General features: G+C 43.2%; 1 protein-coding gene across 3 annotated transcripts in view; it reads left to right on the top strand.

Moving 5' to 3' along the window:
- Positions 1-12927, top strand: part of tbpl1 (TBP-like 1) — a 41126-nt gene extending 28199 nt beyond the window's left edge. For all 3 annotated transcript variants that reach the window (XM_085997572.1, XM_085997571.1, XM_085997574.1), the window contains exons 6-8: positions 6256-6359; positions 6686-6780; positions 8564-12927. In XM_085997572.1, coding sequence (XP_085853698.1) covers positions 6256-6359; positions 6686-6780; positions 8564-8643 — 279 coding nt within the window. In that variant the 3' untranslated portion in view covers positions 8644-12927. The remainder of the gene's footprint in view (positions 1-6255; positions 6360-6685; positions 6781-8563) is intronic.
- The last annotated feature ends 2704 nt before the right edge of the window (positions 12928-15631 follow it).

Genomic DNA, 15631 nt, shown 5'->3' with positions numbered 1-15631 from the left:
AAAATGTTGGTTACTGCATTTTTAATACATATAGGCCTAGAAATTCACTATGGCCCCGCCAGCTGGCTAACGGCCAAAAGTTAGCGCTGGGCGCGGAGCCATGTGCGACCGTCAAATATTCACTTTTTGCGCCCCAAGTCAGAACCGGGCGCTATTCCAGGGTGTGCCCGCCCCCGCTTGGGGCGCTGAAACTGAATATCAGCGCTCTAAGTGCCGCTGCGCCACCCGGTGCGGCAGGCTGCGGTACTGCAGGCCTCCGCCTTCTCTTAAGGTGGAGGTGCCTGCAACGGGGAGATCGCCGCTGGATTGTGCCGGCAAATGAGCCCGGCACCACGGAGAAGTGCCGGGCTCGCGGAAAGCAGCCGGCAATGCCGCGGGGGGGGGGGTGGAGGAGGCCGGGGAAGGAGGTGCGGGCAGGCGGCCGCCGAAAAAGCGGCCGGCCGCACCTCCACCTTTATGCGCCCCACTAAGGCTGCAGTAAGGCCCTGGTCTCCGGATGTTAGTAGCGGCCGCCACGGAGGAGGCGGCGGCAACTGAATATGGGCGTCGGGCCGGCATCGGGGCGGAAACGAGGCACTGCGCACACCGATGACGTCATCGGTGCCGACGCAGCGCTACCGGCTACCGCCGCCATTACCGCCGATCTCAATATCAGCGCAACCTCCTATACTGGCGCAGAAGCCCTCTTTAGGCGGTAACTGGGCGCAAAGCTTGCAGCGCCTTACTGAATTTCTAGGCCATAGAGATTTCTTTAGCTTACAAGTTTTTAGATCCATCTGTATGTCCAGTGCCACCTCATTGGGAGAACCTCTCTCAGCAGTGACAGATTGCTTCTGTCATCTCACCTGCAGCTGCCATCTATTCCAGCAACATTGGAGCTAATGAAACAATCAGACCTTGGTCCTCCGAATCCTTCCACCATCACCAACCTTCTCTGCCATCACCTGATGCTGCACTGGACACAGGGCATCAGCCCCTAACAAACTTGCTGGCTGGGAGGCCAGCGATGGCATCAACATGGCCAGATTTTCGTCACTTGATGCTGTAAACCCTGGCTGCCACATGATGCGGCAGGTTGACACCATCCCACACCAGCACCGTGAAGCATCCCTTTAATGTCCAGCCATTCCATGCACACTCATCACTATAGTAGGGGGGGTGGGGGCAGTGGGGGAGGAGTTAAGACTGAACAATCACTGGAACTCAGTAAGGCACTTCTCAAGGTGTGCTCAGATCTGTCCAATAAGGGGCACTTTTTGAAAAAAAGATTTCACTGTATGACAACACATTACCAGAAACTTCACATGGACATTGACTAAACCTCTCAAGTGCCTGCCCTTGTGTGTTGTTAGTTGGTATGCTTGCAGTAGGATGAGGTTGAGTGTGAGGGGTGGCTAGTGAGATGGGGAAGTGATAAAGTAGATGGAGAGGGGTTGGGTGGAGGTGCAAGGTAAGTTGGTGACCTGGGGAGGTCTCTTCGCCCTTGGAAGAGAGCCTCCCTGCGTACTGTGACTCCCTCCATAAACATATGGAGGGAGTCATTGGAGAGCCTGGGTGCAAGTGTTCACCTTTGTGCAGTGCTTGTCAGTGTTTGCAGCACCTCAATGCTGTCAAACACTGACAGAACAACTGTCAAACTCCATGTGGACGTGGTCGCTTTAAGGAAACTGGCTGATGACGCATCATCAAGTGACGTCATCAGACCCGCTTCCTGTTAATTGGCTGGCAAGGCCAATCAAGATAAAATCACATCTGCAAAGTGGATGCAGCTGGGAGCAGGACCAGAACCCAGAAACCAGCTATCCCGCCTCCTCAATTAAATTTGCGGTCTTGGTGTCTAGATTTTAAAAAAGCTATCCTCTGAACTGTAAGTTTTGCACTCAATGACCCTATTATTCTCTACTAAAATTCAAATTTTAATCTCTAATTACAGTTAGAGTTGATTCCATTTGTATGTCTTGTCTATTTTTAAATTCTACCAGTGCCCATTAAGTCTATTTTTACCTCCAAATACAAAAATGAGATCTTAAGTTGAGCCTGGCCAAATACACTGATATTTATAATTCAGTTCCTTAGCATCACTGCCCTATAGTACTTAAAGGGCTAGGAACATCTAGGGGAGTGCTTTTTTTTAAAATAAGAAAATTATATATATGCCAGATATTCCATTGATGTTTTAATAGAAATATAATTTTTTTGGTCAGCAAGGGGGCTCTCAAGTTTGGTATCTTTTCTTGCTATGCCTCTCTGATGACAGTACTAGATTTGAGTGTCCCTGGATCCTGCAGCCGTTCCACTGTAAGCAACAGGGGACTGAGTCTTTAGACTTCTGTATTCCCAGTCTATGATGTGGTTTTCTAAAGTGTCTTTGCTCCAGAACAGTTGGCAGGTTAGTCTGAAATCATGGCCTGTGTTTATTATGGAGCCACTCCTAGACACAGGGTGATGTCTCCATCGTGTCACCTGAGCAGCCTAGCATGGAGGATGACCCTATTCAAATGTCTAAATATCAGCAAAAATTCATGTTTTTACAGAAACATTGGACATTTCTAATATGATTTATTTTCTTTTATAAAAAGGATGTACTTTGAACAGATTTTCTTCCTCTTAAGTATTCAGTATATGCCCAATACAAAGGCTAGTAACAACAGCAATTTGCAATTTTATTTCACACTAATTACTTAAGAAGAAGTGTCACAGAGCACTTTAAAGGAATGAGAAAGGGAAGTGGGTTGGTGGGATGCAACAACATGATCAAAAAAGAACTAAGCGAGGAGGAAGGTGGCAAGACAGAGATGCTGAAGGAAGGGCCATAGTAGCTGAAAATGCAACTGCTGATGATGGGATGAAAGGCGTGGAGAGGGATAAATATGTCAAGTGTCAGATAAGTGGAGGGTGCGCACCTGGATATAGAGTTAGAGGAGATTGAGGAGGGACAAAACTTTGGAGAGATGTGAAAGTGAAGATGAGAAACTCTGGGACACAGGAAGCCAGTAGAAGTTCATGGGGACAGGAGAGGTGGGGGTGTGGGCCTTAGTGTGAGTGAGTACACAGTCTAAGATCCCAGAGAGACCCTGGTTCCAAATTATTTGAGGTTGACCCGTATTGGGACAGTGATTTAACTTTATTCAGCACAAGCAAGACTTAATACATTACAGTATTCGAGCAGCAGTTTACAGAGTATAGTTGAGACTTATATTACCACTTATACTCTGGGTAGAAGCCGCAACCATGAGCAAGCTGCACCCTGTGTCTCTTGTCTCTCATCTCTTCTCGTCTCCCGGGTGTCTCTTTGATTCTTCCTGAAATCTTCTACTGTATCTCTGAAATCTTCTACTGAAATCTTTTACAATTTGTGGCTGTTATGACCCCCCTCCTTATACCCTTACTCTCGTTCAAAACCTATGGAGTCCTCCTGAACCCGAATCCAAAATCTAGTCATAAAGACGCCACGTTCGTAGCACCCTGGTTTACGCAGGCTTTTAGTCTCATGACCCTCTTGCATCATCTGGTTTTGACCACCAAGATTCATATATGGGGTAGTTAGGGCAATATAAAAGGAATATGTCGCCATAGGTTGAGATACAGTCCTTGCTGTTGGCCTTTGTTTTTATAATTCACTGCGGCACAATGGTAACTGCACCTAACCAGGCTAACTGCAGCCTATTCGACCATGGCAATCTCTTTCTCACCCCAGGTTGTCTGGTTACAGCTTACTCACAGACTTTTAATTATAAGCAAAAGGGTTTACATATATATAATTCAGGTTATCATTGCATACAGTTGATGATTACAGACTTTTATATTTAATTCTTACACACAATTATAAATCTATTACTGATGACTATATCACTAAAAATAGAAAACAAGTATTCAGAAAAACCAACTAACATGTAATTCATAACAATCTTACAGTCCCTGCCTCTTATTTCAGTCTCTCGAGTTCCATTAATTCTCTCAGCTTTTCTCACAGACTGACTGTCACTTTGCTAACGAGGCTTGTTGGAGTCTGCATTTTTAATATTTGGTCAAGCAGGACTCTTCCATTTTAAAATCTAACCGGATCTACCCAAGGCATATTACACTAGTTTAAAAGCATGATTATTCAAGAATCGGCATGCATTGACTAATAGTTACATAATACAAACTTAAACCTACAACTAATAATGCTTATTTCATTTCATCCATGTTAGCTAGTTGAAATCTGAAATGGAGATTTCTCTGGATTCTTACAACAGGGAACAGTATTTTGTATAATTTGTAGTTTGTGAATGGTAGAAGTGGAGAAGCCAGCTAGGATCACCTAGGAGAAGGCCAGTTGCAAGGTGTTAATTACATGAAATAGGGTTTCAGAAACAGAGGGTCAGCAGTGAGGTAGAGGCAGGTGATATTTTGGAGGTGAAAGAAAGTGACCTTGGGGATGGATTGAATGTAGGGGAGAAAGATGAGCTTAGGGCCAAGTAGTGGTGAAGATGAGTTTAACTTGACATGTACAACAGTGTACTTGCTTACAATCTGTATGTACTTAATCACAGTGTGTAACTCATAATTGGTGCTAATCAAAGTTTGTGTTTATACTGTAGCTACTACTCTGAATCAGCAGTTACAAAATTAATGCCACCCCGTCAATAGCTCATTTATACTTCCTGGCTGTCAATAGAACTCTTAGAACCAGAAGGAGCTCTGCGGATGCGCTTGCATAGACTTTCACTCTCTGTGATAAATTTTAAACGGCCCAGATTTTGCAGCAAAAATAACGGTGAGGATATCGGCACTCACCGTTATTAAGGAATAAATTGGATAGCAATTTCTGGTGTCCACACACGCGCAGTTAAAAACGGAAATCAAGAAGTTGCTGTATAACTTGCCCTGCTCCGCTGGAAGCTTTTCTATAATGGCATCTTGCCGAGAGACTCGCCATTCAAATACATGAAGAGCGAGAAGTTGCAGTACTTACCCTCTAGTTACCCACTAAACATGACAGAAAATGTTAGGGCTGATGCATTCAGGTGTAAGTGAATTTTTAATGGCATGATGAGTCTTAATTTGTGCCAAACAACCCCTCTGGCACTGAAAATTTCCTTTTTAAAAGTGTGGAATCTCATTCCTTCAGATTTTAATTATTGTTGCATATTTTAAAACTTTTTTTTAACTTTTTCTTTGTCTCTTACCTCACTTAATCCCATCTTTCTTTCCCTCTTTATTTTGCTTTCTGTAATTTGTCATTGAATTAAATGTTCTAATTTACACTTCCTAGTTTTGACTCTGCGTGTCTCAGTCAGGATTTTTCAATGTGATTGGTTAAGGAGACACACCAATGCTTGACCTGTTCACACAGGTCTGGATCACCTGTAGAGGGCGCCAAGTTATTTCGGCTCTAATTATCATAAGTCGCAGTGCAAAAGTGGGCAAGTATAACTGCTGACTGCAAAATCCAGGTCAATGTATTGAGAGTGTGAACTGTGTGATTATAAAGTATTCAGGAAGTCCAAGAGGATTACTGAGCACTTTCTGAACCAGGTCTGACATTGCCTTGGAGTTATACTCCACGCAGTGTCAAATGCAGTGGTGTGAGATGGCCTTCCTGAAGCTGCTTTGCAAAAATTACAGTATAACTGCTTCCTGAAATAGCTGGTGTAATTAAAGTAATAACAGAACAATAGTAACCTAGGTCTCAGGAATACATATTGTTTCACTTCCTCAAAATAGGCTCCCCATGGCTTTTCTCTACATTATTAAATCTCAAAATAGATTTGGTAATTGCTGTTTCAGGCTGACTTTCTCTGCAATCCTGTTTTACCTCTGCTCTCTAATTGTGTGAATTATATTGTCTGACTGAAAGGATTACATTTTTGCTCGTTTATTCTGATCCAATTTAAAAGACCCATCTCTCCATGAGTTTGGCAATTCAGTGTCAATTACTGCTTAATTAAAGGCAATTTTGTGCTGTGGATGTGATTCCCTTCTTCTCCCCCCCCCCCCCCCAGGGACTAGCTTCAGACTGCCACAAACTTATTGCACATATAGGGCTATTGCAGCCAGTAGAGAGGAGACTTTGATCCCATCAGCATATGCTGGATATTAACTCAAGTACCAAAGAGGGAAAGCCAGAGTCTAACTGATTGCATACACTAGATGTATTTGTAATTAGATATTTTCATTGTCAACTATGAATGTAATAGCAGACAGATGTTAAAATGTGTTAATAGAACAATGTTAGCTCATTTTTTTTAAACTTCTCTCTTCATTTTGAAGGTAAGATTTGCTGGTTATAAAGTTGTCAACGTTCTGGCTGTATGCACTATGCCATTTGAAATCAGGCTACCAGAATTCACCAAAAAGAATCGGCCAATTGCAAGGTATGCATTTGGAAGTTATTGAGTATAACTATGATAAAAACAGAACTATTGGAAATACATGGCATGTCCAACAGCATCTGAAAAATACCCAGAGTTTATGAAAGATCTCTACCCCAAGCATAAACTCACATTTTTTCTTTTCAGATGTTGACAGACCTGTGTATTTTCAGAATTTGTTTTTATTTCAGATTTGAAGTGTTTTCTTTCTCTCCAGAGTGTTGCTGTTAATTTTTTTTTAACAATCTCTGTAACTACATTGCTAGTAGTTGTGCTTTCTTTCATTTTGTTTAATTACTGAAATTCCAGTGTTTTTCCTTCTCTTGCAGCTATGAGCCAGAACTTCATCCTGCAGCATCTTATAGAGTTAAAGCGTTAAAGGCTACACTTCAAATTTTTTCCACAGGAAGTATAACAATAACAGGTGCGCTTGCAAACCTCAGGTTAAAATCAGCTACAGCAACCACTAACTTCTTCATTTTCAGGTTCCTCCACATTTCATAAGCTCTATACAAAATCAGTACTTTATGTGAGTAAAGATGTGCAGCTGCCTTTTTAAGAATTTCTATTGGATTGCATGAGGTCATTATTATGATGCTGTGCATGATTTCTTCCCACACATTAAATATACTCTCTGTGCAACATCTACTCTGTTCTTTCTCTCCCGTTCACAGTCCATTGTGCAGTACCATTGAAATGCTTAACGTACATTTTCAGAACTTACATTATTCTCTCCCACCAACCTGAATAAATCCACTTTTTTAGTTCAGAGATATTCCTAAAATGTTAGCTTGAAAAGAATTTGCAGTTGCCAAAAAAGCTCATAGCTGTTTGAGGATAGTGTTTAATACGCCAGTCAAATAATGTCAACAAATTACTTCAGAAAAATTGATCACCAGGGCAGTGCTTACCAGATGTTCTGGATAACAGTGAGATTAAAAAAAAAGTATTTGCTGGGAAGCCTCACAGTTAATAATAAATCCTTTTGTGTTATGTGTTCTGCCTCTTTTTTACCCACAATTTAATTTCCTTCCATTTCTGTCTTTCTTTCTTGGTCACAAGTACTAAATGCATAGTCTGTTTTTTTAGTGGTGGTAGTTTTCTTAATTGGCTTTACAATTGGTTCCTTACTGGTATCACTGCAACAAAGGAGCTTGAAAACAAAAATATGAATTAGACACCTGCTTGTCCTTGCCCCCTAACAATTAGTATATTATAATTTGCACTAGTCATTTTTCATAACACGTAGTACATTATTCCCTTAGGGCAGCAAATACTCAGTCAAAGTACTGCATTGATTTCTTGATTCAGTAGTGAGGAGGATGATAGGGGTTTTGAGTAAGGAAAATATTTTTTAAATCAGATTCTGAAACCGGTCTGAATAATGGAGTAAACTGGATTAGTTGAATTGACAACATTACATAATTGTCATTTTGCAATTGCATCTATTAAACTTTATGTTAACCGTTGTGGTCCATATTCAGGATATAACAGCTTTTTTTTGGATTATAATTTCACTGTGATAGTGAAGATAAATGCATTTATGTGACATGCTGCAAATAATTTAGCGTTGTCACTCGGGATTTTAAAACCGAGCTAAAGTATGTTAAAGGGGTTATCCCGTTTCAGAATATTTTGACCATTTTTCCATAGATATGGAGAAATATAGCATGTTTGTTATTTTGTCTTATTAAATAAAGACAAGTTTTACTGATTTGAATTAAGTCCAATTATAACTGTTGCTCTCTATGTTCACTTGCTATGAAATAAAGCAGCTTAACGATTTGTATCTGGCCTCATCTTGCCAAGTGTTTTCTCGGTCCACCTTTAAAAAGATTGGAGAGATACATGTAGGGGCATGTGCGAAAGACATGATTATCCAGTTTTGATCACAAGGGGATACTATTGTTACACATCTGGGTTACACTGTCGTATAGTTAGATATTGAGCAGTGTTGGAACATCCCTAAATGTAAGACACTCACGCCATTTATGGGAGCAACTACACCACTGTATGCAAGAGAATGTCTGGTAAAACCCTGAACTTGTAACGGGGTTATATTGAAGAAAGTTCTACAATACATCAAAATTCAGCAAAACTGAATTGATAGATTTAAGAGCAAACATCTTAAAATGTTAAGAACTTCACATTGTAGGATTAACCTATAAAGTACGATTTATAATGTGACTCTCTTTTCTGTACCTTAGCGCCCAGTATACAGTGTGTTGCCACTGCAGTGGAGCAAACCTATCCATTAATCTTTGAGTCCAGAAAGACGATCAAATAACCATTCCTATTCTGGGACCATCCTTTGTGATTACTGAATGGATGACTACAGAGACAAATTTTACTATATAATAATTCCAGGAATGGACATACGGCAAATGAGAGACTGTGAGAAGCTTATGAAAATGTATGAACACAATGCAAATGTATTCATATTGGGATGTTAATATTGTTTTATTGTGAACTGTTTACATGACATGATGCTGCTGTTTTTCTTGGGAGAGCTCTCCTTTTCGTCTGTGCAGTAAGGGAACAGGATTGTAAAATGTGCACTACATTTAAAGTTGAACCATTTTTTCTGGTTGAGCTTTGTGTTTTATTGTGAGGTCTTTTTAAAAAAAAAATTTATGCTGTATATGAAAACCAAAGATGCCACCAATGTTACTGTTCATTTGGTTAAAGTGTTTAAATAAAATTAATAGATGTGTATTTAATTTTAACAAGAACCCTGCCGTAAGTCATAATTTCTTTCAGAATTTAGAAATGGCACATAATAAATTTTACATTAATTAGTAAATCCAAAACATTATTTGGGAAAGCAGTTTTGACTGTAACAGGTCTCACAAGTAAGGGTTGTGGTTGAAGTCAAATTGTCATTTAGTAATGATTAAAAATTTCAGGTAGATGTGGATTGAAAATTCATTTTTTTTTAATGCATATTTGGTGAACTAATTCAAACGGAGGGTTCCTAAAAGTTGGAATCAAATCACATCCTATTAATTGAAAAAGGTAGTGCATCAAACCTTTCCCACAGTGTAGGGTATTGAAAGATCACCTAAATATTTGCATGGTTGCTTGTTGGTCTTAATTTTTAAAATTGATCAGCTAAGCTAAGAAACTTCATATACAGCATCATCTAATGGATCAAAAAAGGCACTGTAAATTTGTTTTATTAAAATAGTTACATGCTGTGATGCATACCATTTATCAACCATTGGAAATGTGTCAAACAGTAACAAGTATTGCATTAATATTCTAAAGCAGTAACTTAGGAAACTTTTTCTGTATTAGAAAAATCTTTCATGGGAATAGAACTATATAATAGCCCATAATGCTGCAGAAAGTGAATTTAAACTTCTACCAGGAGCCTCATATCCATACAATAAATAGAATCTCACTGATGTTGGTGAGTTCCAGGTGTTTTCTCATTTGTGCTTCGCTACAAACTTCAATCAGTGTAACTTTTGAGTTATGAATCTTTCATACTCCAGAAAGAATGGCTGTAACTCCCCATCACCAATGACATTTCTTCTCTGCACCCAGATTTACTTTGTCTATGTTTTAATAAATACTGACTTGGAAAAAAAAAGTGCTTTATGATGCACAGCTTTGATTTGAAGTTCTTTAATGTACCTATTAACAAGCAGACTATTACTTATGTAACTTTTATTAAAAAAACTTATGCCAATGCCCTTCCACCATTTCCAAAAGAAAAATTCAATTGTTACAGTTTGGCCCACCATTACTCTGCATAATAAACATTTAATATTGCTAGTATTTCATCAGATATTCATGATTTATAATGAAAACAAGGTTTTGGTTCTGCAAAGAAAGATTGAAGAGGGAGTTGTGCTGTAGAAAGCACACTGCACTGTAGCAGTGAACATGATTCTCGATTCAGCTCCACTTTTCCCAGCTGAACTTTTGTTCCTCATGTTGAGTGTCCATCCTCGCGAGAGTTGCAAGTAGCACCTGTTTGATACAAGAATACTCCTATTGAACTTCAAACAAGAATTTACTTTTATCATTGCGATTGTAAGGTAATTCACAAACAGAAATTTTCAATTAGACATTACAACATCTAAATTAGAATCAAAATTCACATAGAACATAATCCTTTGAGTACTGGATAGCACTTTTGAATAGCATATTTTCTGTTGTGTAGGACAATTATGTTTTTTTTTTGTAAATTTCCAGTTCTCAACAAAGTTGTAGTAGATGAATGTATGCAACTGTAACACATTGATTTACAATATTCACACAATAAATGTAGTCTTAACTATATAGTAGTTGTTTATTTAATGTAGTAATGCTTCCTCGGTCTCAAAGGGTTATGTTGAGCGACAGAGTGCATCTGTCATGTAAATAGTCTACTTCAAAATGTGTCAGCATTGTTGCTTAGATGTTATGCCTTCATTCCAATTGCCAGTAGTTGGAATATTGTATTGCTTTTATACCATACCTTGGAAATTGCCTCTGCTGTTGAATTTGAGTTGGAAAGGACAATTATGTATTGCAAAGGCTACATGTTTGTGTTGATAAGATGTAGTTAAGATGGTATAATTACTTTTTTCATAGAAAACATGTAACTTTCATATGTAAAACTGTAAATTCAGGAAAAAAAACTTCAAAATCTACTCATTTAAAGAAAAATGTGTTTTGGATTGCTTTAAAACTTTCAATGATAGGATCATCACCAGATAGCTCGACGTAGGTGAGCACTTGATTATTGAAGATGGAAATCCCAGAGCTTCCTTGAATGCATGTATTTCAGTGTGTGAACTTTTGTTTGTTCATGCCTGGGCCAAACAGAGTAAACGACTTGGAATGAGAAAAACAGAATTGGCATTGGGAGCTGCAGAGTATGTTTTGTGACTGGCCTGCAGGTAGGAGGGAAACGCACTGCCTATCGGAGGCACGTACTGGTAAGAATGACGTGACACTACACTGAAAACACGGTAACCTTATTCTCTGATTGATGATGAACTATAGCTAAAGTCTGATGTGCTGTCATCTACAAGACTTCTAATTTCAATGGAAATTGAAATTGTGACAAAAAAAATTATGTGAAGTAAGGTTTTGTAGACGAGAAGTGCATGCAAATGTATGGTTTTTAATAAGAGAACAGTTGATTTCTCATGGTGAATTGGAGGATACAAACCCTGAAATTTCTGAGGTCAGAGATAGCAAGATTTCTACTTGCAGAAGGCCAAAAATTTGGGGCAGACCTGGTTACACCAGGATTCCACCCTGTACACATTTAATGGCCCTGTCCTCGTAACTTGGGATTTAGCTGCAGCTGGGGGTTCCGCTCTGCCATACTTGCATTAGTGAGCGGGCTGGTAGGAATTTATGGGCCACTGTATTTATCAGGGATAACATGAGGGTCACTCATGGATTGTGATTGAATAAGTCAAATTCCACTTTAATAAATGACATTCTGGGATTTTTACTGGTGTTTTGGGGATTGAATTTCATAACTGTCCATTCTGTAGAACTATATAATATATTTATTATTACCTATGTATTTAATTTTAATCCTTTACCAGTTTTAAAGCTGAACAGGGTGTACTGCAAGATGTACCAGTTAGATATCTGGGGGAATTCAGAATCCCTTGCTGCCGGAAGTGTAGCAGGACAGGTCTTACAGCCACCAGCCTTGCTAGGTATTGACCACATCACAAATCCTGAGGATAGAGTCATTAAGATAAAATGGGTGGGCACCTGTGACATTTGAGACACTTCCAGCATGACTGCTCATCAGGAGAGCAGAAAAATTGAAATGGCACTTGGTATCACCCCATTGGGGCAGCAGGCCGTTAGACCGAAGATAATTTTTTGGTGGGAGGCTGGAGGGAGGAATTTCCTCCATTGGACTGTTGCCACTTTTCTAATGGTGATCGAATGATGCAAATGTATTGTAAGTTGGTTGCAGTAATAGCGGAACTTGTGGGATTTCTGATGGGGGGGTGGAAGTGTCACCCTCCTAGTCCTGCCTCTTTCAATGCTGTTAGGATAGAAGATGGCCAGCAAAGGAAGCACTAGTCCCCTTCCATCAGAATTTCTGACCATGGGCCGAAAGCAATGGAGATTCTGATTCTGCCCTCCCAGAACCAGGATTTTTGGGGTTGCAGTATTTAGCAGTACTGGGTGGCAAGGGGGAGGCCTAGCTGCACTGGGAGTGATGTTGGGCATTGATAGTGTTAGCTAAATGATCTCAGGAGCACTGTGGGATGCTTCTGGGCTTTGACAGAACTGGGTGGAGATCCTGGAGTTTGGTAGTGCTATGGTGGAGTTGCTGGGATTTCACAGCATCAGGGTGAATCCTTTGGTATCACTGGGAATGGAATATGAGGTTTTTCTTTGGTGGATTCCCAGTGTCTGTCAGCAGTGAGAGGAGGGCATGGGCCTGGCAGCATTGGGAAGGCATTCCAGGTCTGTAACTTTCCAGGAGATCTCTGCAAATATGAAATTTTTTGTTTTATGATTGGTTCTTAGAAGTGTATCACTCTGTTTCAAAGCTGTTAATAATTAAAATGTTTACATTTTTAAACTATTAAGAAAAGTGATAATCACGTGATTTTTGGAGTCTTTGCTTTCAAAATTTGTTTTTGTAAGAACATAAATTAGAATGAGGAAAGACACTGGAAGATTTTCAGTTTGCTGCCCGAACATAAACCTGGCAGTGTGGCCTGTTATAAAAACTAACTACTTTCCATGGAAATGAAAATCAGGCAGTTTCTGTAACAGGTGAAACAATCTACCAGTTTTAGCCTGAGCTGCAAGTTGAAAACCGCCCGTTCAGTGGCTGTCTCCTGCTCTGTCTGCTTCTTGTGTCTCTGTTTGTCTCCCATTGACTAACGTGTCAGTAATTAGAATGTTGTGGCGACACGCCACCATTGGACATAATCCGCTCACGGCGGCACGGACAGTTTACGCAGGCGCACTGCCGGCAGCAGCCGCCCCCAGCCATGGGCCCTTTCCTCCGGCAACTTGTTTCCCGCAGGGACAGGCTGCCGGGAGCACTTCCTGTCTGGGGAGTATTTAAGTGGTTGTGCGGGCTTTTTAACTTCACTTGTTTTGTCATGATGTAAATTAAAGCAGTTGTGTTCCATCAACTCCGGTCTCGACTCCCACGTTTGCCGCAGTATCTCAACACTGGTGACCCCGACGCTCAGGACTAATCCTAAGCTAGCATGGCGGATACAAACGCAGTCACGGTTAAACTACAGGACTTTTGGGAGAACCTGGCTGAGGCCTGGTTCGTTCAAGCCGAGTCCAGATTCCGGCTGAGAAGCATTACAGTTGACGCCACGAAGTACGACTACCTCGTTGCCTCTCTCACCTGCGCCACAGTCCCCAAGGTTTGGGCAGCGCTGCAGTATCCACCAGAGGAAGGCAAGTACGAACAGCTGAAGGCCGTGCTCCTTAAAAAATTTTAGGCGTCCTTCTACCAGCGCAACTGCCAACTCCTCGACCCCCCAGGCCTTGGTGACGCTTCACCATCAGACCTGCTTTCCCACATGCTGTCCCTCTCGGACGACAAAAAACCCGGCACCCTCTTTCGCACGCTTTTCATTCGGCAGCTCCCCGCCAGCATCCGCCCGCTCATTGTGGAGTCTGGCTCCATGGACCTGAACGAGATAGCCGAAAAGGCCGACCGGCTGCTCTCCGCGCAGACCGCCCGCGACGTCGCACCCGACCTCACGGCAACGACCACTAGGCCCGACCGTCCTTCCACTCCGGGTCACTGCTACTACCACACCCGTTTTGGCACTAGGGCCCAACGCTGCACGCCGCCGTGCACTTTCAAACCCCCCGCACCGGCCCCCACGATGGCCGCGGGGCAAAAGGGGCCCCTACTGTACGTCACCGACGACAGCACCAACCGCCGATTTCTGTGCGACACAGGAGCCCAGCACAGCATCACCCCCGCCTCCGCCCTCAAAATCCAACGCGGCGCATGGGGTATCACGCTGGCTGCAGCCAATGGCTCTGACATCCACACATACGGCACCCGCATGGTCACGCTCGACCTCGCAGGCCGCCGCTACCGCTAGGAGTTCCTCACAGCCATGGTCCTCTGCCCACTCATCGGCACCGACTTCCTATGCGCCCACGGCCTCCTTGTTGACATTCCGAGGCACCGCCTCGTCGACATCAACACTATGGCCCCCATCCCTGGCGCATTCACCCTGGCCCGTTCGGCCGGCCTGACGACCTACTGCCTCGCCAGAGCCACGGACGACTACTCGGCACTACTAGCCGAGTTTCCCGCCCTCACTAACCCGACCTCTTCGGCCAAAGCCGCCAAACATGGTGTGGAGCACTATATCCCCACCACCGGCCCCCCGGTCTCTGCCCACGCCCGCAGACTCGACCCGGCCAAGCTGGAAATCGCACGGGCCGAGTTCACCACCATGGAGCAACTCGGCATCATCCGCCGCTCCAGCAGCCCTTGGGCCTCGCCCCTCCACATCGCCCCCAAGCCCGGCGGAGGCTGGCGCCCCTGCGGGGACTACCGCCGCCTCAACGACGCCACCACCCCCGACCGATACCTGGTGCCGCACATCCAGGACTTCGCGGCCCGACTGGCCGGACGAACTGCCTTCGCCAAGGTCGACCTGGTGCGCGGTTACCACCAAGTCCCCGTACACCCCGCGGACATCCCCAAAACGGCCGTCATCACCCCATTCGGCCTGTTCGAGTTCCTGAGGATGCCTTTCGGCCTCAAGAATGCAGCCCAGGCTTTCCAGCGCCTTATGGACTCAGTCCTCCGGGACCTGAACTTCCTATTCGTCTATTTAGACGACATTCTCGTGGCCAGCTCCTCCAAACAGGAACACCTCGAACACCTTCGCATCCTGTTCGGGCGCCTAGCCCAACACTGGCTCATCCTCAGCCCGGTGAAGTGCCAATTCGGCCTAGCCGAGATCGACTTTCTCGGCCACCACATCACCCCTGCTGGGGCCGACCCCTGCCCAACAAGGTGCAGGCCGTCCAGCAATTCCCCCGCCCCAAAACCATCAAGGGCCTCCAGGAGTTCCTTGGGATGGTGAACTCCTACAACAGGTTCATCCCCAGAGCTGCAGCCCTCATGAAGCCCCTATACAACTCCCTCCGAGGTAAATCCGGCAAGATGGCCGTAGCCTGGACCGCTGACACGTCAGCCGCCTTCGATGCCACCAAAAACGCGCTTGCCGACGCCACCCTGCTCGTGCACCCGAGGGCCGATGCTCGGGTCGCGCTCACCACCGACGCCTCTGACC

Source organism: Somniosus microcephalus, chromosome 9, assembly GCF_052327205.1.
Source record: "Somniosus microcephalus isolate GS21.2 chromosome 9, FLI_Smic_1.0, whole genome shotgun sequence".
NCBI classification, from domain to species: domain Eukaryota; kingdom Metazoa; phylum Chordata; class Chondrichthyes; order Squaliformes; family Somniosidae; genus Somniosus; species Somniosus microcephalus.
Note: the sequence above shows the minus strand (reverse complement) of the source record. Positions and strands in the feature narration are given on the sequence as shown.